General features: G+C 44.0%; 1 protein-coding gene across 25 annotated transcripts in view; it reads left to right on the top strand.

Moving 5' to 3' along the window:
- LOC138820357 (protein FAM114A2-like) overlaps positions 1 to 25040 on the top strand; it is a 185184-nt gene that overhangs the window by 30502 nt on the left and 129642 nt on the right. For 20 of the 25 annotated variants that reach the window (XM_070012017.1, XM_070012016.1, XM_070011997.1 and 17 more), the window contains exons 2-3: positions 10818 to 10971; positions 13842 to 13983. Coding sequence is in view for 5 of the 25 variants with exons in the window: in XM_070012000.1 (XP_069868101.1) it covers positions 6138 to 6199; positions 10818 to 10971 (216 nt within the window). In the remaining 20 variants the exon portion in view is untranslated. Of the gene's footprint in view, positions 1 to 6111; positions 6200 to 10817; positions 10972 to 13841; positions 13984 to 21440; positions 21562 to 25040 lie in introns of those variants that run through there. The other 5 variants (XM_070012000.1, XM_070011998.1, XM_070012024.1 and 2 more) reach the window with 3 other exon arrangements.

Genomic DNA, 25040 nt, shown 5'->3' with positions numbered 1-25040 from the left:
TCTGGTCCAGGCTAGAGCTTTATCACTTGAGCCACAGTTCTGTGTCTGGGTAATTGGATGGGTAATTTGATGGGTAATTGGAGAGAAGAGTCTCATGGACAGTTAGCAAAATGAACTCCCTTCCCATAGCTTAGTACACTCCTTCCCTTCTCCACAGCTTAGTATGTTCCCTTCCTAGGCAACACCAGGCCCACTTGGTAAAGGCAGTAAATAATCAGCCTCCAACACCCTCTACCTTGGGATGGCTCTTCTCTGGAATAGCTACCACCATATAAGCCATGTAAGCAACAAGAGCCTCTTAGAGTGATCTTCAGGTCTGGGCAGTTGAGAGACCCCTTATCTACTATTTGGACAGTAGCCATAAATCCTCATCTTCCATTATGAAGCCCCTGGCCCACACTTCCACACCAGGGTCTCTGCCTCCTCATCCTTTCTAGCCCCTCCTAAACCTCCTAGGTTATATAGGTCACCTTAGACATAGCTGGTGCTGCTTCTCACTTCTCCCCTGTGAGAAGGTTTCTTGCCGGGTCCTTTCCTGGCAATAAACTTTTCTTTATTCTCTGTACCTGGATGTCTGTGAGGTTTTCTGGGAAAGTCTAATAATCTAGCATGGTCTTTCCTGCCCAAGCTGGCTTTAAAGCATGATCCTCAGATCTCAGCCTTCTGAATAGCTAAGATAACAGGTGTGAGCCATCACTGCCCAGCCTGAATACATTTCTTAATCTCTTTCTTTTGTCATTTCTTTAATTTTTTGGGGGGAGGGAGAGTGGAGACGTTCTCCTGGGACTTGAGCTTTGTGCTTGGGTGTTGTCCCTAACCTCTTTTGCTCAAGGCTAGTGGTCTACCACTTGAGTCACAGCTCCACTTCTGGCTCTTTTGGTAGTTAATTAGAGATAAGAATCTCACAGACACTGGGGGCTGGTGGCTCAAGTCTGTAATCCTAGCTATTCAGGAATCTGAGATCTGAGAATCATGGTTCCAAGTCAATCCGCGCAGGAAAGTTCTTGAGACTCTTTTTTTTTTTTTTTTTTGTCGATTATAGGACATGAACTCTGGGCCTGAGTGCTGTCCCTCAGCTCTTCAGCTCAAGGCGAGCTCTCTACCACTTGAGCTACAGTGCCACTTCTGGTTTTCTGAGTGTTTATTGGAGATAAGAGTTTCATGGACTTTCTTGGCTTTGATCTGGGATCCTCAGATCTCAGCCTCCTGAGTAGCTAGGATTACAGGCGTGAGCCATGGGGGCGCTCACCTTTCATGAGATTCTTATCTCCAATAAACCACTAGAAAACTGGAAGTGGCACCTTGGCTCAAGTGGTAGAGCACTCGCCTTGAGCTGAAGAGCACAAGGACAATGCCCAAGCCCAGAGTTCAAGCCCCGTGACAGACAAATAAAAAAAAAAAGAATCTCACAGATTTTCCTGTCCCGGCTGATTAGCACTGACCCTCCCCAATAAAATGGACATAATTATACTACTTAGTGCTTCAGGGGATAGGTTTTAGGATTAAATGAGTTTACACACACACACACACACACACACACACACACACACTTTGAATAGTGCCTGGTGCTTAGTAACTGTGATAGTGATGCCATTGTTATGCCCAGTGTGGGTTCTCTTAACCTAGACCCTCTGTAGTGGACACACTTTAGAATTCAGAGTCAGGCTTCAACCAGGTTAACGCAGAGGATTTTTTAACTATAAAACAAGAGAATAGACTAATGAGAGATTTGCTAACGAGCCAGTTGGTCAAGCCTGTATCCTAGCTGCTCAGGAGGCTGAAATTTGAGGATGGCAATTGGAAGACAGTCTGGGCAGCAGAAATAGAGCTATGGCTGAAGTGGTAGAGTGTTAGCCTTGAGCCAAAGAAGCTCAGGGACAGCACCCAGGTCCTCAGTTCAAACCCCCAGGACTGGCACCAAAATTTAAAAAAAAACTGTAAAGGACATAGGAATATCAGCTGTAGGAGCAGCCACTATCTGAGTTGCCATCACATGGCTGAGGAAGTGGTTCCAAACACCTTCTGCTCAGGGCCGTGGCAGAGTTCTCAAGAAAGAGTCCAAGTGCGACTTGGAGAGGGGAAAGCCATGCTTTTTACCTAGTGGCGGAGAACTTACTGAAAGCTCTGCTAAGGCATAGGGAAGGAAATTGGTGGTGTGAGATGTTGGTGTTGGATGATGTTGATCTCCATCCTGTGCACAGCTAAATAGAGCAGTTGTTCTGCCAGGAGCTGGACCTGGAGAGGCCATGCCTGGCCACCATCCTCCCCCTGAAGGGTCTCACACCACTGTGGTAGTTGGAAGGTCAACATCTGGAATGGCTGTATCGCATTCTGCATAGTGGGCAATGATGGTTGTGTTGCAGCAGAGAATTAAAATATTGATAATTGGTGGTCTTTGTCAGTGTGAGCTGAGAGAACAGAACTTGAACAGAGGATTTACAGAATCTTGTATTTCTCATGTTGGGGAAACTGAAAGTCTGAGCTCAAGGCTGCCAGAGTCAAGGTCATGGTCAAGGTGCTAGTTTATAGCTAATTGCTTTTTTTGCAATTAACAATTAGGGGTGAAGACAGTGTTCAGGGGAGAGCTCCTGTTTCTTCTCATGAAGACACTAATCCCACTCTTGGGGCTCCCTCCTCATGAAATAATCACCCCAAATTCTGGCACATTGGTGAATTTGGCAGAAGGGACCCAAGCATTCAGTCTGCAACATCCACACAAGTGTTCTTAAAATTAGGAATGTTGGCACAGTGCATACAGTGTATTGTGGAATAGCCTTGGTTCCCTGTGGTCAGGCACCTCCCTCCCCCCATGGCCAAAATGTATTCAGACAACACATGAATTGGATAAATAAAGACTATTAATACACGTGTCTTTTTAGATCAGATTTTGTTGCTAAATGAGTTATTTAAGAAGTTATTAATGTTTTAGATTTTGAAATTGAGGCAAAGATGTGCTTGACCTGTGGTATTTTTATGACTTTCTCTACTCATCAGTCATAGTGATCTCTGGAAATGTGAATAATGCCCCTGGCTCTCCTGTAGGAAACTACTCCTGGTCCCCTCCTCTCCTGTCTTCCCCACCTCTGTTCCCAGCCACATTGACTGCATGAAAACCACCTGCCTCTTACTACATGGAATGCTTGTTCTCCCCCTCTGTCTCTCTCTCTGTCAGTGTCTCTGTCTCTTTCATATACACTCACACACACACATATATACACAAACTTCTTATTTTTCTGTTTATGTGGTACAGGGGAATTGAACCCAGGGCTTCATGTGTGCTAGGCAAGCACTCGACCACTAAGCCATATTCCCAGCCCACGTACAAACTTCGAATTGGTCCATATGGTTCAAAACATTAAATGTAGATAGATGAGGCGGGGTGGGGGGAGGGAATGATCAAATGAATGTGGGGAATGGTCACAGCCAATATATATAAAGGCTGTGAAAAATCCAAAATTTAAAATGCATTGAATAGAACAAATAAAATGGAAAAAGGATGTTAGGAAGAGCAAAAGGACCCTCCCCGTTCCTCACTCCCCCAGGAAAAAGCAAATGTAAAAGGGCAGGAAGAGCATAGTTCCAGGAGGGCTGTGTGGTTGCCCGGGGCTTTGGGGCTGGAAAAGAAAGAGCAAGAGGTGAAACTAGTTTCCAGCAGAGTTGGCTGGAGCAGAGTATGTCTGGGCTGTGTGATTTAGCTTTTGCTAGAGGCCTCCCCCACTTCCCTCCCTCTTCCCTTCTCTCCCCTTCCCTCCCTTCCCTCCCTTCTGCTCCTCTCCTCACTTTTCCTAACAAATTCTAGAATCTGGTGACTTATAGAACAAACACCTCATAGTTTCTGTGGGTCAGGGATTTGCACTTTGCTGTATGAAGTGGTCTGGTTCGTGTGAGATTGTAGTCATGATATCTAGCTCTTCACCCTTCTGGGGTCTCAACTGGAGCTGGGTGGTCTGCTCACAGTGTTGTGTTGTAGCTTGATTTCCCTAGACCAAATGATTCAGGAAGGAGGAAAAGATCAAGCTGACAGCTCTATTCCCTCTTTGACCTAAATGTAGTCTCTGAACATGTCCATGATACTTGAAGCTTGCTGGGAACCAAGTGCTGTTTGCTAGAAAACACAGCTACTACCTTTGATAAGAGCTGTTAAGCCTTGGAGCCTATTGATACCCTGTTTGAAAACATTGCTTGGCACCACCACTTTGCATAAGAACCTCCACCACTTTACATAAGAGCCACTAAGCCTTGGGCTGGGAAGGTGGCTCAGTGGTAGAGCGCTTGCCTTGCATGCCTGAGGCCCTGGGTTTGATTCCTCAGCACCACATAAGCAAAAAGAAAAAAGCCAGAAGTGACGCTGTGGCTCAAGTGGTAGAGCACTAGCCTTGAGATGAAGAGCTAAGGGACAGCGCCCAGGCCCAGAGTTCACGCCCCACGACTGGACCCAAAAAAAGAAGAGCCACTAAGCCTTAAAACTTACCTATGACAACATTGATTGGCACCTTCTGAAGATTCCCCACCTATGACCTTTTGCAAGATACACTTTGCAGTTTTGGTGCCTAGCAACCCTATTGACCTGCTGATGCTAATTACCCTGCTCAGCGTGCTATATATACTGCTGTGTAAAAAATAAAGTTTGAGACCTTGATCAGAACCCTGTCTTGGTCTCCTTCCTCATGTCTGGTTTGTCTCTCATTCAGGTCAGTTCCTCTTCGAGCCCTTGTTGACCGACCCCGCGGGCAGGGGCAGAAGCTCTATTCATTAAGTTAGAAATAATATCTGAAATGCTACCTCTGTGCAGGAAGAGAACCAGACTCCAGCTCTTCAGGGGAGGAGTGTGACAGAATTGGAGGCCATTTGAGAGCCTGTTGTGTGCTTGACATCATGAATGGCACAAGGGATCCAAGGTGCAGCCCCTGATGTACACTCTAGAAGTTTACATCTGCCAGAAAAGTTATGCTCTGCTCCATGACTGATCATGAGAAGGGAGACAGACTTCTTAGAGAGGTCTGAGAAAGTGGAAAGCAGAATGGATGGTAGCAGAGGGAGGCTCTAGGGAGGAGCTGGCTCCTGCCTTCATGTATTTGCAGCTTTCTCCTCTGTTTTATTTATTTATTTATTTTTTGTCGGTGTGAGGCTTGAACTCTGGACCTGGGCGCTATCCCTGTGCTCTTCAGATAAAGGCAAGCATTCTGCAGCTAGAGCCACAGCACCACTTCCAGTTTTCTAATGGTTTATTGGAGATCAGAGTCTCATGGACTTTTCTGGCCGGGCTGGCTTTGAACCGTGATCCTCAGATCTCAGCCTTCTGAATAGCTAGGCTTACAGGTGTGAACCACTGGTGTCAGGCTTACCACTGCTTTTTGTTCATCCTCTGTCCCTCCATTTCTGTGCACTAATTTTATTTTTATGCTGAAGAAAAATAGAAAGCTATTATCTATCCTACTTCATGAGGTTATTTGACTATTGTACCTAATTTGGTTATTGCAATTGAGATATTGTGGGCTTTAGACAGTGGTCAAATGCAAATAAGATTGATTCATTGGTTGTTTGATGGATCGAGTCATTCATTCATTCATTCATTCAGTACATTTATTGTTGTACCAACTATGTAACCAGCAAGATATGTGCCTTGCATTCTTGTGGAAGAGACACCTAGGTGGTAAACAAGCAAATTAATAAATATGACAGTGGTTATTGGAACTGCGGACTTTTTGTTGTTGTTGTTGTTTTGTGCCAGTACTGGGGTGTGATCACAGAGCCAGAGCATTTTTGCTTAGTTCTGCTTAAAGGTTGATGCTCTACCATTTGAGGCCCATCTCTATTTCTGACTTTTGGTGGTTAATTGGAGGTAAGGTCTCACAGACGTCTCAGGTTGTTTTCAAACTGCCATCCTCATATCTCAGCCTCCTGAGTAGCTAGGATTCCAGGTGTGAACCACTGGCACCCAACAATTAAGAATACTGTTAAGGAACTAAACAGACCACTTACTATAAAAGTGGTCTCTGAAAAGCACATAAGGTGAAGAGAAACCCTTTTTCTTTCCAAAGGTTTAAGTCTGCTGAGATCAACCAACTGGAGACAAAGATATACTCATCCTATTTTGTAGTTGGAAGAACCATAGGAGGTGATCAACCCACAATCCAATGAGATTTAAAAACAGAAATCACTTCACCTATGCTCTGCACCATGGAGTTGGGGAGTATAGGTAATTTAGAGGGATGGTAAATGATTTTTAGGTAAAAAGAGCAGTATTTGCACTTTGTCAGAGAACCACGAGACAGGTAGGTACAGAGAACAAAGGTAGGTTTATTGCTGGGAGGGGGGCTGGCAAGACCCCTTCTCACAGGGTAGCAGTGAGAAGAATCATCTGGTATTTTCTGAGGTGACCTGTATAACCTAGGAGGATTAAGAGGTGATACAAGTGACTAGGAGGTAGTGACCCTGGTGAGGGCCAGGGGCTTCATCATGGCAGACTAGGCTGCTGTCCAAATAATAGATAAGAGGCCCTGCATCTGCCCAGACCTGAAGGTCACACTAAGGGGCTCTTGTTGCCTTATATGGTTGTAGCTGCTCCAGAGAAATGCCATCTTAAGTTTGTGGAGGCTGATTATTTACTGTGTTTTTAAATGGGCCTAGTGTTGCCTAAGAAGGGAGCATGCTCAGCTGTGGAGAGGAGAAGGAGTGTATTAAACTATGGGAAGGGAGCTCATTTTGCTAACATAGGGAGTCTGGGACAAGGTTCCCATAGGCTGTGGGGGAGGTAGTGACAGGCTCTGAGAACATGGGGACAGAATTTTCCTAGGAATAAAACTTTCTTACTTGGCAGATAAATCTCAAGGAGTCCCTGGAGCTGCTCTAGAAAAATAGATAAAAGGTGGACATTGGTAGCTCATGCCTATAATCTTAGCTAATGTGGAGGCTGAGATCTGAGGATCACAGTGTGAAACCAGCCTAGGCAGAAAAATCTGTGAGACTTTTCTCTCTGTTTAACTATTAAAAAGCCAGAAGTGGAGGTGTGGTTCAAGAACAGCAGAGTTGAGGAAAAATGACAAGTGAGAGCACAAGGCCTTAAGTCCAAGCCCAAGTACCAGTATCCATTTAAAAAAAAAAAAGATGTGAATAGACTCCTGTCTTGAAAAAAACAGGAAAAGGCAGTACTGGAAGTATGGTTCAAGTGGTAGTGTACCAGTCTTTGGTAGAGTACCAGCCTAGCAAGCAAAGGCCCTTGACAGTTGAAACTGTAGTAGGTACTATCAAACCATTCTTTCAAACTTCTTTTTTTTTTTTTTTTTTTTTTGGGTCCGGTTGTGGGGCCTGAACTCTGGGCCTGGGCGCTGTCCCTCAGCTCTTCAGCTCAAGGCTAGCACTCTACCACTTGAGCTACAGCACCACTTCTGGCTTTTTTCTTTTTGCTTATGTGGTGCTGAGGAATCGAACCCAGGGCCTCAGGCATGCAAGGCAAGCACTCTACCACTGAGCCATCTTCCCAGCCCCTCTTTCAAACTTCTTTAGAATGCAGAATAGAGAATATTGTAGAGTGGTTAGAGTGTGGGATCATTCATTACCCTCCTTTCATGTCAGCCCTGACCCCTTCCTTCCTTCCCTCCCCTTCCCTCCATGCCTTCCTTCCTCTGTCTCTTTTTTGTTTGTACTAGCATTTGAAGTCAGAGCCTGCTGCTTACTATTCAGTTGCTCTACTACTTGAACCCTGCACCAGCCCACTTTCTGAGCCTTTCTGAACCTCAATGCCCTTATCTGTAAAATGAGGACAATTATCTCTGAGCTCTATAATTTGGAGTATTTTCAGGAAAATTTTATAAGAATAGTTGAAGTAATAGATATGAAAACACCTAAATGCTTAAGAGCATTATTGATGAGAAGGAGCACATCTTTTTTTTAATACATTTTTTATTGTACAAATGCTGTACAGAGGGGTTGAGTTACATGAGTAAGGTAATGCGTACATTTCTTATCAAGCATTGCTGCCTCCTCTTTTGCTTTTCCCCTACCATCCCTTCCTTCCCACCTCCACAAATACGCTCCATAACCCCCACACCCCCTACCCATGCCTAAATTGTAAAGTTCATTTTTCAACATAGTGTCTTGTACATCTCATTGTTACAATGGATCAACCTGTATCCCTATTTAAATATTTTGTTTTTTCCCTTTCCCTCCCCAAATTAGAAAACTGTATATACAAGATACAGGGCATTGACATCAAATACAGTGAAAACAGGGGGTATACCTTGGGGGAAGAACATACAAAGAAACAAAAAAAAAATCACATGGTACATTATAAATACGTTAGAAACCATAGCAAGAAAGAAAAAGACAAAACTTGTGTCCCTATCTTGGGGTTCATTTCGCTTGACATCATCTTATTTGGTCATATGTACATAGCTTTTGACCTTTTCTGCTTGTCCCTGACATATACTAGTTATTGTAAGTAAGGAAACCATGGGACCTATGTTTCTTTGGGCCTGGCAAGAAGGAGCACATCTTCACTCCAGATTTATCCTTTGTGTCCTGGGCTTTTTTTTTTTTTAACTTTTTTTGGCTTTGATAATTGGCTTTGATAATTGGATGCTCTCAGATGAGATCTCCTGGTGTCAGGTTAAATCCATGTTGCCTTACAGGTGGGTGGGCAGGTGGGTGGCCTGTTCTAGGATTTGTCCTAGTTTAGCAGCAGTGGTGTTCCAAGGAAATGAAAAAGAAATGAATTTAGGCTGCTCCTGCAAGAGTCTGTGTTACAGGAAGCTCAGCAAAAAGGACATGGTGTCTGCTATCTCTGCTGGCTTCTTAGAGACAGTGTGTGGCACCAAAGCCCTGGTGCTGGGTTATCCTGCACATCACCAGTGGCACTGAGAGCACATTGTAGCTCTTTTCTCATTGATTGATTGGTGCTGGTACTGGGGCTTGAGCTCAGGGCTTCCCACTTAGCTTTTTGCACATTACTAGTTCTCTCCTACTGGAGCCACACTTCTACTTCCCAGAGATTATGGCTTTTTCAGAATGCTACTCCAGTCAGTCTTTGTACCCCAGCCCTTCTTCACCTCTGGCATTGTGTAGCAGTCACTCATCAATCTGTGACTGGTCAAGTGCCTGCCATGTTTCTGAAAAGGACAATCAAGATGTCAGGGTGTTCCCCCATCTCTGCCCTCAGGGCTAGGCATCAAGGCTGGGCTGTTACAGTGGACCAGAATGGCAAGACCCGATGGAAATACTCCCCAGGATACATTGGGGAGAATACAATTGAAGCTCCTAGCTAGCAGGTGCTAAGCTGAGTTGGGTTTGATTTCTGTCTTCAGAACTAGAGAAAGCAAGTATAAGCAAATATATGGAGAAGCAATAGTGCTTGGGGCATTGGTGAGAAAAAGGTTGCAGGCAGAGTAGCTTCTCCCACCCAGGCTTGGCTGGAACTCAAACTCATGTGGTTGTACGCCTGTTGCAGGACCCCCACCAAGAAGATCACTTCAAAAGCAAGGCTTTATTCAGGTGGGCTGCAGCTCCGGCTTTGTCCCACACACTGACTCAGCAGAACTTAGGAGGAAGCCCCGAGCTGAAATTTCACAGTGTTTATAAAGGCAAAAACTACAAAGGGATAAAAGGAGAAGAAAAAAAAGAAATCACAGACTGACAAATTTAAGGCAACAAGAGGTGTCAGCAGGGCATTCCAAGGCAATAAGGGGTTGTAGGGAGTTATCAAACTGGCTGGGTCTTAAAGGGCATTCCAGAGCAGTTAAAGCTTAGCAGGGAGTTTCCTGGCTAGTTGGGTTCTGATAAGCTGTAGCTGGGATAATTGGTGGTCTGGGTTTGTTCACAGGGTCTGTTTATCTTGGGCCAGCTTGGTCATCTCCTGAAGTTTGTGGGGACCCAAGGCCAGCTATAGTACAAAGTGGGGCCTGACTTCAAAGTAGCTTTGTTCAAGTAATCTATGGTTTAGCAGTTTCAGCACAAACAAGACGGTTTCTGCAATTCAGGTGGGCCTAAGGTTAATATGAGCAGCAGAAGGGTTACTGCTTCTAAACGAAGCCACTTTTAACTCTTCAATGTCTCATATCCACACTAGCCCCTTCCATATCCCAGGATAGTTCTTGTGTCCTGGATTCCTCTTCCCTCACTCCCTCCCTTCTTCCCTTCCTCCCTTCTTCCCTTCCTCCCTTCCTCCCTTCCTCCCTTCCTCCCTTCTTCCCTTCCTCCCTTCCTCCCTTCCTCCCTTCCTCCCTTCCTCCCTTCCTCCCTTCCTTCCTTCCTTCCTTCCTTCTTTCCCTCCTCTTCCCTCATCCCCTTGCCCCCTCTCCCCTTCCCATTTCCTTCCTTCCTTTTTTTCCCCTTCTGGAGTTGAGACTAGAACTCCAGGCATCACTTTGTCAACCAAGCTTTTTTTCTCAAGGCTGATGTTCTCCCACTTGAGCCACACCTGCACTTCCAGCTTTTTTTCTGTTTCATTGGAGATAAGAGGCTCATGGACTTTTCTGAAGAGACTGCCTTTAAATCATGATTGTCAGCCTTCAGCCTCCTGACTAGCTTGGATGACAGGTGTGAGTCACCAGTACCAATCTAGCTCTACTTTCTTTACCAGTTCAATCTAATCCATAACTTTTAACACGCTGAGTTTGGGTGGTGGCCAGTGTCATATTCACCATAGGCCTGAGCCCCCTTCCTTCCACTCTGAGAATCTCTTAACAGTTGGCCATCTGATATATTGGTGGATCCTCCTCTTCGGTGGTGCTGGGGATCTTGCAATGGGACAGTCCAGATGGGGTGACATGTCATCACTTACTGATGTATTCTGACAGTGCCTTAATTTCATATTTTTTAAGGAGCCTCTCCCTGCCTTCCAGCAACTCAACACTGGATCCCACAAAACTGGCTCCAGCCTCAGTGATGGCTGTGATTCTTCTTGCCTGGTGCCTTCATGGTCTGCAGAGGTGTCAGGAGCCAGCAGCTGAAGAGCAGTCTGCAGCTTTGAATGAGGTGATGTACAGATTACTTACTCCTCAAACTCTTTCTGTACCTAAGTGTGTAACTTTAGCATGCATTTCAGTGCACTTTTTTTTTTTTTTTGGTCATGGAACCTGAATTCTGGGCCTGGGCACTATCCCTCTGCTTTTTTTTTTTTTTTTTTAATATTTTTTTATTGTGAAAATACCGTACAGAGGGGTTAGAATTACATGAGCAAGGTAATAAGTACATTTCTTATCAAGTATTGTTGCCTCCTCCTTTGTTTTTCCCCTCCCATCCCTGCCCTCACATCTCCTTATCCCTCAGATCTTCATCTCAAGGCTAGTGCTCTGCCATTTGAGCCACAGTGCCCCTTTTGGCTTTTTCTCTTATGTGGTGCTGAGGATCAAACCCAGGGCCTTATGCATGCAAAACCAGCACTCTACCACTGAGCCACCTTCCCATCCCCTCATTGCACATCTTAAAATGCAACTTGTAGTATTTGAGGCACAAAAATGGTGTTTACTCTGAATTCTAAGATTCCTAAATAGTTAACTTATTTATGCCCCAGAAATTGATATCATTACCTCAACTAAGTAAATGACTAGTAGTATTAGCCAATAGATGAATTCAGGCCCACTGAATTTAATATCAGAAGCAATGCAGAGGCACAGAGGCTTGTAATTAGGGTGGGCGCTAGTCTCTCATGCCTGTAATCTTAGCTGTTGAGGAGACTGAGACCTGAGGATCATTGTTTTGAAGCCAGCCCAGGCAGGAAAGTCCATGAGACATTTATTTCCAGTTAGCCAAGGAAAAGCTGGAAGTGGCCAAGTGCTGGTGGCTCACACTTGTAATCCTACCTACTCAGGAGGCTGCATCTGAGGATCAAGGTTCAAAGTGAGCCTGGACAGGAGAGGCCATGAGACTCCTATCTCCAGTAAGCCACTGGAAAACCAGAAGTGGCACAGTAGCTTAAATGGTAGAGTGCTTGCCTTGAGCGGAAGAGCTGAAGGATAGTGCCCAGGCCCAGAGTTCAAGCCCCACAACCAACAACAACAAAACACTAGAAGTGGTGCTATGGTTCAATGGTAGGGTGCTAGCCTAGAGCAAAATAAGTTCCAGGGCAGTGCCAGGCCCTGAGTTCAATTTCTAGGGCTGACGCAGAAAAAGGCTTATTCTTAGTTTAACCTTCTCCTGTTGCTATCTGGAAAGTATTAATATTTGAACAAAAGGTGCTGTGTTGTCACTTTGTACTGGGCCCCTCTACCCTGTGGCTAGTCCTGAGGAAGGTTCATGTGCCTCATCCCTGCTACATTGTGTGCTTGCTCTATCATGGAATCTCGGTAAGTGTGTGGGAGTGTCAGCTGGTCCTGAAGTAGTGAGCTCCCCATCCTTGGAAGAATTCAAAGTTGAAACTGGAGGAAATTGGAATGCCAGATGGGAGGAGTTAGAGTAGGCAATCCTTAGGATCTGAGTTCCTATGAACCCTGATTGTAGGATTCTGTAACTTATCCTTCTACAATGTTACTGAATGTCAGAAAATAGAGGAGATGGGGACCGAGGAAAATGGTCTAGTGTGTAGGATTCTGCAAGTACGAGGAACTTGGAGTTATTTCCTTACTGTTGGCAGTAGTACTGGGCTGCTGACCCTCTGCTCTCCCCAATGTTATCTGTATGGGAGAAGCTCTGTTCTAGTGCTGAAAGTTCTCCTCTTGGTCAAAGGTCACAGCAGTGACACTAGAAGTGCTAGTGTCCTCCTTCTGAGGCCTAGCAATTACTTGCCCAGCACCTTTGTTTGCTAAAGAGGGGAGTGTGTGTGTGTGTGTGTGTGTGTGTGTGTGTGTGTATTTGCATGTGTGTGTGCAGTGGTAAACAGGATGGACTGGAGGGCAGGAAGAACAAATGACACTCCAGACCTCCTGCCATGTATGTGACATTCCTTCTCAATGTTGGAACTTTAGGCAAGTTATTTTCATCTCTTTTCACCTCACTTTCTGCCTCTGGAAAAGGGATCTGAGAGAATGAATTTTAGCAACTTGACTTAATTTTTAGAGATTTTCATTAATAACACAATTTATACAGCACTTTGTGTTTTTCAAAGAACTTTTCACATATGTGAGCTCACCAAAATTGTCTTAACAATGAGAAGGTGGTATTTGCACCATTTAAGTGATAAAGGAACAAAGGCCAAAAAGACAGTGGGTGGCAAAACTAGGCCTCTATGTCCACCATTTCATATAGGGATCTTGGCTATTTTCTAAAAGTTTATCCTTTTGTTCATTGAGCTAATAATGACAGGTTCCCATAATGTGATACTCACATAGTCCCTAGGCTGCTCCTGTGCACAAGGATTGTTTTTCTAAGACAGGATCTGTCTATGTAGCCCATGTTTACCTCATACTCTTAGTGTTCTTCTTGCCTCTGTTTCCTGAGTACCACAATACATGGCCACAGGGATGGTTTTTGCTGAGGTCCTCCATCCTTCTTTGGTCTGCTTTGACTGGGAATGTAGCAGGGTGAGAGCCATGCCCTGAGTTCTAAAGTTAGATACCTTCTGTTCACATCTCCCAATTTGTCCTGTAGCTGAGTGGCCTGGACAAATGACCTTTTGGGACCTGATTTTTTTCATGTGTAAAAGAATGGTAAACTTAGCTTCTTTCATGCAGGGCTGGTGCTATACCACGAAAGCTATACCTCTACTTCCTACATTTCTTTCTAGTTAATTAGAGATAAGAGTCTCATAGATTTCCCTGCCTGCATTGGCCATGAACCATAATTTAATGATCTTAGCCTCCTGAGTAGCTAGGATTACAGGTATGCGCCACTAGCATTGGGATATTAGGCATATTTTTTAAATTAGCTTTTAGGCTTGGAATTGTAGGCTTCTTTGGTTTTCTTTTTAGTATCTGCCTGAAGTCCCAGGGAGCCCCTGTGAACCTACTTGAAAGAAGATCTCATCACTTAAAAAACAAAACAAAAAAGAGAACCACCAGGAAAAAAAAAACACCCTGCATAACACCTCTGTGAACATGGGAGAGCAAAGAAGTAAGTTATGACATCCACTTCTTGCTGCCATTTGGTATTTTGCAAACTGCCACTGCTATTAACAGTCACTTTTGAGTATTTATGATCTTGCAGTTAGTTGGAGCACTTTGATTCTCATAAGAAAAACAGGTTCACATTTAGAAAATGTGCCCTACAAGTAGCTGAGATCCCTCAGGGAGGCTGATGGATGGGGCCCACACAGGGGAAGGAAATGCAGCCACCTCGCCAGCCTGCAGAACTTTGCCTTTTCCACACACCCTAGTTGGAAGCTGTTTTTGTTTGTTGTGGTGGTGGTTGTTTGTTTTTGTGTTTTTTTTCCAGTCTTGGTATTTGAACCCTGGACCTGGGTGCTGTCCCTTAGCTCTTCAGCTCAAGGCCAGCACTCTACCACTTGCTGCTTCCAGCTTTTTCTGTTTATGTGGTGCTGAGGAATTGAACCCAAGTTCTCATGCATGTGAGGCAAGCACTCTATTACTGAGCCACCTTCCTAGCCCCTTGAAAGCTGTGTGTTTATGTCTGGATCCTTACCCTGCCAGGGATGGACTTTCTGTGTGGCCCTGGCATAGTGTCCCATGGCAAAAGGACATGTAGCTAAATACCAAACCACTTTCCACACATATGTCCTTGCACCACACCAGCCACAATGCTAGCAAAGACCAGAAGCTGGTCTTTGAATTTATCCCAGAGTCCTAAACTGGTTCTTGGTGTGTGCAGGATAGAAGGGAGAGTTTTGGATCTGGCCAGTGTTGAAGCATCAGCCCAAGTAGAGCACCAGATCCTAAACTAGAAATTGGGAAAACACTGGCTCCCACTTTGGGCCTCAGTTTTGACTCTCGCTACATGATGCTCTGAGGTCCATGAGGTGCTTCAGTGCCAAATTATACAGGACTTGTGTTCAAGAGAAGTTGGGGTTTCCAGAGAAGGAGAATTGCATTTTTTAGGATTATTAGTTGTTTTTTGGTTGTTTTGGTGGTGGTCGTGAGGCTTAAACTCTTTGCCTGAGCGCTGTCCCTGTGCTCTTCAGCTTAAGGTCAGCGCTCTACCTCTTGAGGCACAGCACCACTTCTGAGAATTGCATTTCAGTGACAAATTTACAAAGGTCTTGTCACTGTACATGTAAAGAAAGCATCATCAGCTTGTCAGTGAGAATCTTTTCACCAAGTGGATATGAGGGAAGGTTGGGGTTCCTGCTCTGTCTGTGAGACTTTAGCTGGGCTCTGGGTCTTCTCAGGCTTGTTTCTACTTCTGTAAAATCCTTCCAGGAAACCTCTTCACATTGAGTTGCTATGGCTTCTTGGGCTCCTCTTGGCTGTGACAGCTTCTGACACTGCCCTTGTTTGGGGGCAGCTTGGATGGTTTTGAGGAGCCCTAGTCAGACATGCTTTAGAATCTGTTGGGATTCATCTCATGTGTTTTTGATTTTAGATTGAAGTTCATGGATTTGGGAGGAGAAAACCAGAGAAGTAAATGCCATTCTTAGCACAAAGTTGATGTATTTTCACTGTCAATTTGACCTTGATCACCTAGTCCGTGGGCCTTCATAGTTCTCCAATGCCAAAAATCTTTTTCTTCCTTTTTTAAACTTTACTCCCCCCCCCCCCCCCACCTCCCAATCTATCTCTTTCTGTGTCAGTACTAGAGCTTAAACTCAATGCCTGGGTGCTGTCCTTTAGCTTTTTCATTCAAGGCTGGTACTCTACCACTTAAGCCATACCTCCAATTTAGGGTTTTGCTGATGCATTAGAGGTAAGGGTCTCTTTGATGTTTCTGTTTGTGTTGGATTTGAACTTCTATCCTTAGATCTCAGCTTCCTGCATAGTTAGGCATGCCCATCTCTTTTGAGAAGACCTGGTGATGTAACATATTATTGACTGTTTGCTGTGCACCTGGTAAAGTGTTGTGTGGCAGGGCTATGAAGACACTCAAGACATCATCTATGCTCAAGTATCCCAAGAATGAACTGCAGCTCAGATGTGTGCAACAGCGCTCTCAGCGCACTGGGGAATGTGCATTGATAGTGTTCATAGGACTTCAAGGAAGTTAGTTACCTGACCAGGCTTTCCAATTTCCTGATTTTGTGCTTTAAGTGAATTTCCATGATTCCCTTCCATTTCCTTCAAACCATAATATTTTTTTTTGGTTGGTTGTGAGGCTTGAACTCTGGGCTGGGACACTGTCCTTGTGCTCTTCAGCTCAAGGCGAGAACTCTACTGTTTGAGCCACAGTGCCACTTCAGGTTTTCTAGTGGTTTATTGGAGATAGTAGTCACACGGACTTTCCTTCCTGGGATGGCTTTGAACCTCGGTTCTCAGATCTCAGCCTCCTGAGTAGCTGGGATTACAGGCAGGAGCCACCAATGCCTGGCAAACCATAACATTTTAAATGTTACAAGAGAGAGAGAAAATTACAGAAGCTAGCATATTTCTTTTGGAGACATACCCAGAGACTCATTATTTTTAAGCATTTTCTTAGCACTTCTTGTGTTGAAAGCATTTTTAACTCATTAATTAGTAATCCACATTAATATATAGATGGAATTAATCTATTCCAGACAGAAGTTTGTCTTGAGGAAATACAAAAAACTTAAGTACTATTCCTTTCCACCTGTATCTTCTCTCTCCTCCCCTCCACCACACTTTATCTTGTTCATTATTTAGATTATTGCTCTGATCATTACACTCTGATTGAGCGCCACAAGTGTCCTTGGAGCTTCCACAAAGTTTGGGTTGGGTGTCTTCCCACTCTTCTGGACTCCAGGCTGTACATGGGTCTGCTTTGGGGACTCATTAGCACTTGAAAATGAAATTGGCCTCATAAATAGTCATCCTCAGGAAACAACGGGCTCTCCCATTTTTATTTTAGTTGCATTCAGCTGAAAACCTCTTAGCTTGTATTCTTGTTTGAGGAGAGTTTTTTTTTTTTCCTCCTTTTTTCCTTCTTGTGGATCCTAGGGCTTGAATGCAGGGCTAGGTCTTAAATGCAAGGCCAGGAGATTTTGTTTGTTTGTTTTTCCTCAAGGCTGGTGTTCTACCACTTGAGTCCCAGCTCCACATCTGGCTTTTTGGTGGTTATTTGGAGCTATGTGTCTCAAAGACTTACCTTTCTTTCTGAGCTGGCTGAAAACCATGATCCTCAGATCTTAGCCTCCTGAGTAGCTAGGATTTCAGGTATTAGCCACTAGTATCTGGCTAGGAGGTTAGTTTTTACCTTCAGAAAAAAAATCTCCATAACATGACTACCATTTATGTCTCTCTTTGGAACAAGGGCTCCCCTGTCCTTGTATTTGATCAAGATGATAATTTTCCACCTTGTACAGATAAGGAAATTGAGGACCATGAGGAGCAATCTCAAGATTGGTAAAAGTCAGAGCTGATATACATCTCCAAAGCTCTCCCCTTCCTATATTTCTTTGGTTCACCATTCTGGGCCTTCCCAGTGTGGTGCTCATGTTCACCCACAGTGGGCTGTCTGCCTTCCTCTGCTGCTGGCCTCTGGTGGGAGAAGCTTGCAGAGGATGTGATGGTCTCCTGATTATACTCTTGTCTTCATTTTGTCACCTGGTGATCTGTTTCAGGAGCTGCCTGTCTATGGCCCCCCCGTCCTCTTCCTTCCTTCCTGTCCTGGCACAAAGGAGCCACTCTTGGTACTAAGATCGCTGTGAAATCAGATATGTAGAGAATCAGCCTATTGTCCATGTGGGGTCATAGATCTGAGGATTCTATTCCTGACCTCTGGGAGCTCTTAGTGTTATCAGAGAAGAGCTGCCTTGTACTCCTGGAGTCCCCTTCATTAGCTCCTTTTCTTTCTGCCCTTACAGGTCATGCCTGTTTCAGTAAGTAGTTATTATATGCCAGGTCTCATGCTCACAGACTGCTATCTGTGACAACCTACTCATTAGGAGGTGAAATCATTGTTCCTCTTACCAGATAGGGAATCAATTGTTTAAGGGCTGGGCGCCAGTGGCTCATACCTGTAATCCTAGCTACTCAGGAGGCTGAGATCTGAGGATCATGGTTCAAAGCCAGCCCAGGCAGGAAAGTCCATGATGCTCTCATCTCCAATAAACCACTAGAAACCCAGAAGTGGCACTGTGACTCAAGCAGTAGAGCACTTGCCTTGAGCTGAAGAGCTGCGGGATAGTGCCCAAGCTCAGAGTTCAGGACCCCTGACCAAAAAATAAATAAATAAAAATAAATAAATAAATAAATAATAAAGAATCATTTAAGGAAGGGGCTAAGAAAAAGAAAATACAGCTAAGAAAAAAAGAGAGCAGCAGAGATTCCTAATCTCCATATCTAATAGATATAAAAAACATTCAAAAAAACATTCAAAAAACAGATTGTACCCAGGTGCGGGTGGCTCACCACTGTAATCCTAGCAATTCAGGAGTCTGAGATCTGAGGGTCCTGGTTTGAAGCCAGCCTGGAAAGAAAAGTCTGTGAGGCTCTTTATCTCCAATTAACCTGCAAAAAGCCAGAACTGGAGGTATGGCTCAAATGGTATAGCACTAGCCTCGAGCAGAAAAAGCTTAAGGAAGGGCTAGGAAGGTGGCTCAGTGGTAGTGCGCTTGTCTTGCATGCATGAGGCCCTGGTTCCATTCCTCAGCATCGCATAAGTAAAAAAAGAAAAAAGCCAGAAGTGGTGCTGTGGCTCAAGTGGTAGAGCACTAGCCTCGAGCAGAAAAAGCTTAAGGAGGGGCTAGGAAGGTGGCTCAGTGGTAGAGCGCTTGTCTTGCATGCATGAGGCCCTAGTTCCATTCCTCAGCACCACATAAGTAATAAAAGAAAAAAGCCAGAAGTGGTGTTGTGGCTCAAGTGGTAGAGTGCTAGCCTTGATCTGAAGAGCTAAGGGACAGTGCACAGGCCCAGAGTTCAGGCCCCATGACCAGACCCAAAACAAAAAACAAAAACAAAAAAGCTTAGGGATAGTTCAGTCCCCAGTTGAGTGGGGCTCAGTGTCCCAGCTCTGAGTTCACTCTCCAGTACTTGCACCAAAATAGGAATAATATTAATAATTACTTAAGAAGGAACAGGAAATACTTAGGATGTGGTAGATGTTTGAATCCTGAAGCTCCCTGTTGAGTTGCCTTGTTTCCCTTGTAGTACTGTTGCAGTGGTGTGTGTGTGTGTGTGTGTGTACACAAGTAACCCTATTAGTTATTTTATTGTGACCGTTAGGACCCATGAGCAAGAACTATTATAAGAAAACAGAAGTGTTGAACAATACGCTGTAAGCTACAACAGTAGATGGCCAAGCCAGATGGACCCCAGGTATCATTGATTCTGGACTGTGCACAGTTAACCAATCACAGACAGTATTGGCTCCTTGGTTAAACCCCAGAGAAAAAGCTGCTTTGCTAGGGATGCTGCAAGATAGACTGGCCAAGTGAATATCCTGTGTTAAAACAGGGAGAGGCAAGTCAGTAAGGTGAGGGCTATGCAATGCTCTGAAGGAAATGGGCATAAGTGAGAGCACCTGTCCTAAAGGGGCTTGTGGTATTAGTCTTTCCCCACACCACCATCCTAGAAGTTGTCCCTCAGCTTTTTGCTCAAGGTTAGCACTCTGCTACTTGAGTCATAGCTCCACTTCTGGCTTTTTTGTTGCTTTATTGGAGATAAGGAGCCTCATTGACTTTTCTGCCTAGGATGGCTTCAAAGCATGGTCCTCAGATCTCAGCATCCTGATTAGGATTACAGGCATGCGCCATGGGCACCCATCTATAATGCTGTTCTTAATGGCAGTGGCAGTCAGACAGGGCCTTCATCCATGTCTTATATGGTCTCATCCTAATAGGTACTGTCCTCAGGCTAGAGTGTAGGGGACTGACTGGAAATCTCAGGCCTGGCCAGAGTGACAATTGAGTGAGTTACATTTCTTGAATTTGGATGCAGGCCACCTGCTTTGCTTCTTGGGTTTCTGCTTTCAAGTGCTCTGCTGGACTATACCTGGGGTCTCTGGTGAGACGCCTGGGTGAATGTGGGCACTTTTCAGAATGGCTTAGAAGCAGCTCTTGGTGGCTTTGCAGCTTGGCTTTCATTTCTGGCATGACAGTGCATTGGGAAGGTTCTGGATCGAGTCAGGCTTAGCTTTGGGCTCAGTCTCTGCCACATGCTAGCTCTTTCTTCCATTCCAGATGAGTCACTGTCCATCTTAGGCTGCCCTGTCCTGTCTCCTCCTCATATACCTGTCTCTGACTTGGGGCCAGGGATCTGATGAAGAAATTCTCTTCAGACAAATAGAGATTCCCTGGAAGGAAATGGATCATGTAAAGCTGGTTTCTCCACTGGCAGTTGTTCAATTTTATTTCCCTTTCATTTTTCTTCCTCTTCTCAGGGATCACTGCCTCTAAGAACTTGATAGCAACTAGACTTAGATGGTTAAATGTAAATTGGAGCTGGCTTCTGAAACTCCAGGTGAGTTTCTTCAGGCCTGGGAGATTTTTCAGAGCCCTACGCACATAATGCATTTTAGCCTTTATTTTATTTTTTTAACCTATATTTTTCTTCTTGTATTACTTCTAGATGCCTTTTATTTTCCCTTAGGACTCAAGCATAATTTTGGTTGCTTTTAGGTGTAATTTTAGAAGGCCTAACTCATTTCAGTGAGAGGAAGATTTATTATTTCACATAATAATAACCACAGTGGGGCTGGGGGGTTATCCAGGGGAAGGGTGCAAGCCTGGCACGTGTGCAAGGCCCTGAGTTCAGTCCTCAGCCCTGGCAAAAAAAAAAGAAAAAAAATAATAACCATAGCACAAGGGAGACGGTAGAATTCATTAATTCAGTGGCTCAGTACTGTCTTCTTTTTTTGTCTTTTGTTTTGTGAGCCATGGGGCTTGAACTCTGGGCCTGGGCTTTGTCCCTGAGCAACTCAGCTCAAGGCTAGCACTCTACCACTTTAGCCACAGGGCCACTTCTGATTTTCTGGTGGTTTATTGGAGATAAGAGTTTCACAGGTTTTCCTGCCTGGGCTGGCTTTGAACCATGATCCTCAGATCTCAGCTTCCTGAGTAGATAGGATTACAGGCCTGAGCCACTGGCACCTAGTCTGTCTTCTTATATTTATATTCCTACCATCTTTTGAATTGACCATACTGAGTATATTCTCCACAGGCTAAAGTTCATCATCCCAAGTTGGCAGTTGCAGCACCAGACATCCCATGTAAACACAGAAACCAACAGAATGGATGATGAGACAAAATTGGGATTTGTTTGCAAAGAGGACTGAGAAGTGACCACTGAGGTGGTATCTATCCTTGATGAGAAACATATACCTTTTCTCTTTTGCTTGACAGGTTAAGAACAAATATCTTGTCATGGCATAATGAGATTACATACTGTGCCCTCAACTATTATTTCCTCATTTTATTTCCTTCTGCTCTCTACACTAGAAGGCCAAACAAGACCACTAGCTATTGTCAGAACTATGTACACCTCATTTTTACCTCCTTGTTCTAGGCAGGATGAGCCTGTGCCTGAACCACACCCTGCCCATGTGGCCTGCCCTGCAGCTGTAGCATAAGACAAAAACGGCTAGAGTCAACAGTACTAGCAGAGCCTCTCCCTTGTTCCCTCCCAAGTATGTATTTTGAAAACAATCTTTTTATTTTATTTTTTTAAATTTAATTTAATTTTATTTGTGAACATACTGTACAGAGGAGTTACAATTACGTGGGCAGGATAATGCGTACATTTCTTACCAAGCATTGCAGCCTCCTCCTTTGTTTACCCTTCACATCCCTTCCCAGCCTCCCCCCTCCCCCCCAATCTTTTTATTTTTATTGCAAGATAAATCAGAAAATATAGCTGGCACTGTTGGGTTATGCTTGTAATCCTAACTCATCAGCAGGCTGAGATTTTAGGATTAAGTTTCAAAGCTAGCTTGGGCAGGAAAGTCTGTGAGCCTCTTCTCTCCAACAAACCATCAAAAAGCCTGAAGTAAAGTGGTGGCTCAAGTGGTAGAGTGCCAGCCTTGAGCGAAACAGCTAAGAGCCAGTGCCCAGGTCTTGAGTTCAAGCCTCAGAACTGGCACTCCCACTCAGGATCCATCCAGGATCCTGCTTTCCCTTGATCTGTCAGCCCTCCTCTGCCTCCTCCAGTCTGTGACATTTCCACTGTCTTTTCTTTAGTATGAGCTTGACACTTTTGAAAAGGGCAGCTACTGATCCTGTGGGAAGCCTCCCAGTGTGACTTGGGTGGGTGTTTTTTTACTTTGGCTGGTCCTGGGATTTGAACTCGGGGCCTGGGTGCTCTCTTGGAGCTAGTTCTAGGCTATCACTCTACCACTTGGAGCTACAGCACCCACTTCTAGTTTTCTGGTGTTCACTGGAGATATGAATGTCACAGACTTTTCTCTCTGGGCTGGCTTTGGACCAACATCCTCAGATCTGAGCCTCCTTATTGGCTAGAATTCCATGGGTGAGCCACTGGAACCCAGCTAGGCATATTGGTTTCTTTGTTTGTTTGTGCCTAATTTTATAACTGAATGAGAAAGCTCAGTTATGTCATATCAATTTCTGGTGTCTCATTGCCTGGATGTATCTTTGGTCATCTACTTAAGGTGATCCTTGTCAGTATTTTTCAGGATGAGGCCACTGTTTCTTACATGGTAATTGGCAAATAATCTGAGTCTATAGTTCAATTGCAAAGAGATTTTCTTCAAAGGGTATCTCTGTGCAGGTTTAGCTTAGGAAACAGATGGGAACCAGATGCTTTGGTTGAGATGGACATGGGCCAGGTTGGTATTCCAGCAAGATCTTCTGCCTCATCTCTAAATGGCCCAGCTTGTGAAGTGCCTCAAGTTCTGTTTGAGAACCTAGCCTGATGTTGGAGATTTGCCTATAAGCTTTTCTGCAAGATAGTTTCCTTCCAAACTGACATTCACAAAGTGAGTTAGCTTTAATAGGCATCAGCAGTGGCTATGTGCTGCCTGGGTGCATGGTATTCCCCAAGTTGAGGTCGGCAGGAGCAAGGTGCTGGTAAGCCTTGATTGCTGAGAAGGGTAAAGGAGGGAAAAGGCAGCCTGATGGTAGGAGTGAGAGACACAAAGCATATGCATTTTGGTTCCTTAAAAATATGAATCCCTTTGGCTTATTTTTTCTTAATTTACTGGCATATTTCTCTTTTCCAATTCATCATAAAGTACCCAGAAAACTTAGGAAACCATTAAATAATGCAATTGCACTTTCACCTACCTGTTATTTATTTATGTTTGCTGCGAGATGATGAATTTATTGAGAGTAGAGTATCTACATTCCTTCTACTAATAATATTAACAGTATAAACAATATAAACTCTTTGTCTTCCATCCTAACACATTCTAGATGATCTTTTATTTTCTTTTTTGGTTGGTTCTGGGGCCTGAACTCTGGTCTTGGGTGCTGTCCCTCAACTCTTCAGCTTAGGGCTAGCACTCTACCACTTGAACCACAGTGCCACTTCGGGCCTTTTCTGCTTACGTGGTACTGAGGAATTGAACCCAGGGCCTCATGCATGCAAGGCAAGTACTGTACCACTGAGCCACCTGGCCAGCCCCTCTAAATGATTTTTAATCATGTAGATTCAAATTTAGATGGTGTTGACCAAAGTATAGAGATTTCCATTGTTTCCTGTTTCAGAGTATGTCTTAATATCATATGAAGTTAAATGAATTACATTTCTACAATGATATATTTTGTATGTATTACATATAGTGCATGCATTACACATAGTATACAACACACACACACACACACACACACACACACACACACACACACACACACACACACACACACACACACACACACACACACACACACACACACACACACACACACACACACACACACACACACACACACACACCCCTACAGCTTAGCTCCAAGGTATCTTAAAGTTGCCTTCTGATTTCATGCCTCGTGATTCTTTTTCTCCCCGGTATTTTAATGGCTCCAGGCAACTGGTATCATGTATACCTTTGAGCTTTCTCATGGATTGTTTTTATACCTTTGAACACTCTCTCTGGCATTTTCACCTGTCACTGTCTGATGTATGTCTCAATGGCAGGTATTTGCAGATGACTATGGGGCTAATCAAGTTAACATAAATGAGTGAATTGAATTCAAGTGCCAATTTTGAGGTACAGGAGCATTGCCTAAAAGGACCAGTAGCTATTTGGCATGAAGTAGTTATTAACCAGTCACTATATAGCCTTTGTTGCTAGATCTTTCAGTTTTCAAGGGAAATTGGACACTTGCACTTTTGTATGAAGACTGGTTTTTAAACATGGAACTCATTTAAAAGTTTAGGCACTATATAGATAAATTAAAAACATCTCTAGGCTAGATTTGACACTCCAAGCTCTAGACTTGTGTTTGGTTCTTTGTGTATGAATCATGTCTCCTGATTCAAATGGGTGTTTTCCTTTCTGTTAGCATTTTTGGTATGTATCTTAATTATAGTAGTGTGCTGGTCTTTCTGCCTTAGTTGTTAATAAGTTTTTAAAATCTGTTTGAAACATTTGTTGTCATATATTGGCTCTTTCCTACATGTAATCCATCTCTCTACAAAATAGTTTATACATACCTGTGTGTATGGGTGAAGGAGGGTGAAAGAGAAAGAGAGAGAGCACAAGAGAAGAGTGAAGGAAAGAGGAGGAAATACATTTATTCTCTCATGGTATTTGATTCTCCTTCTCTTCTTCTGGAAGGAATTAGATTGGGTAATTGAATTGTTGCTTAAAAGTTGATCTGAGGTGCAGGGAATGTGGTTTAGTAATAGTGCTTGCCTACCATGCATGAGGCCCGTTGTTCAGTTCCTCAATACCACATACACAGAAAAATCTAGAAGTGAGGCTGTCTCTCAAGGGTTAGAGTGCTAGCCTTGAACAAACAAAGCTCCAGGACAGTGCCTAGGCCTTGAGTTCCAGTTCCAGGACTGGCAAAAAAAATGTTAAAGTAGGAATTCAATGGATATAGCCAAATGGTGGAGCTCTTCCCTGGTATGTGTGGGGTCTTAAGTTCTATCACTAGCCCTGTAAAAAAAAAAGTAAGTGTAAAATATAAGTCAATCGTCATC

The sequence above is a fragment of the Dipodomys merriami genome, unplaced genomic scaffold (assembly GCF_024711535.1).
Source record: "Dipodomys merriami isolate MVZ:Mamm:240054 unplaced genomic scaffold, mDipMer1.0.p SCAF_867, whole genome shotgun sequence".
Classification (NCBI taxonomy): domain Eukaryota; kingdom Metazoa; phylum Chordata; class Mammalia; order Rodentia; family Heteromyidae; genus Dipodomys; species Dipodomys merriami.
This window is presented reverse-complemented; position numbering and strand designations above follow the sequence as displayed.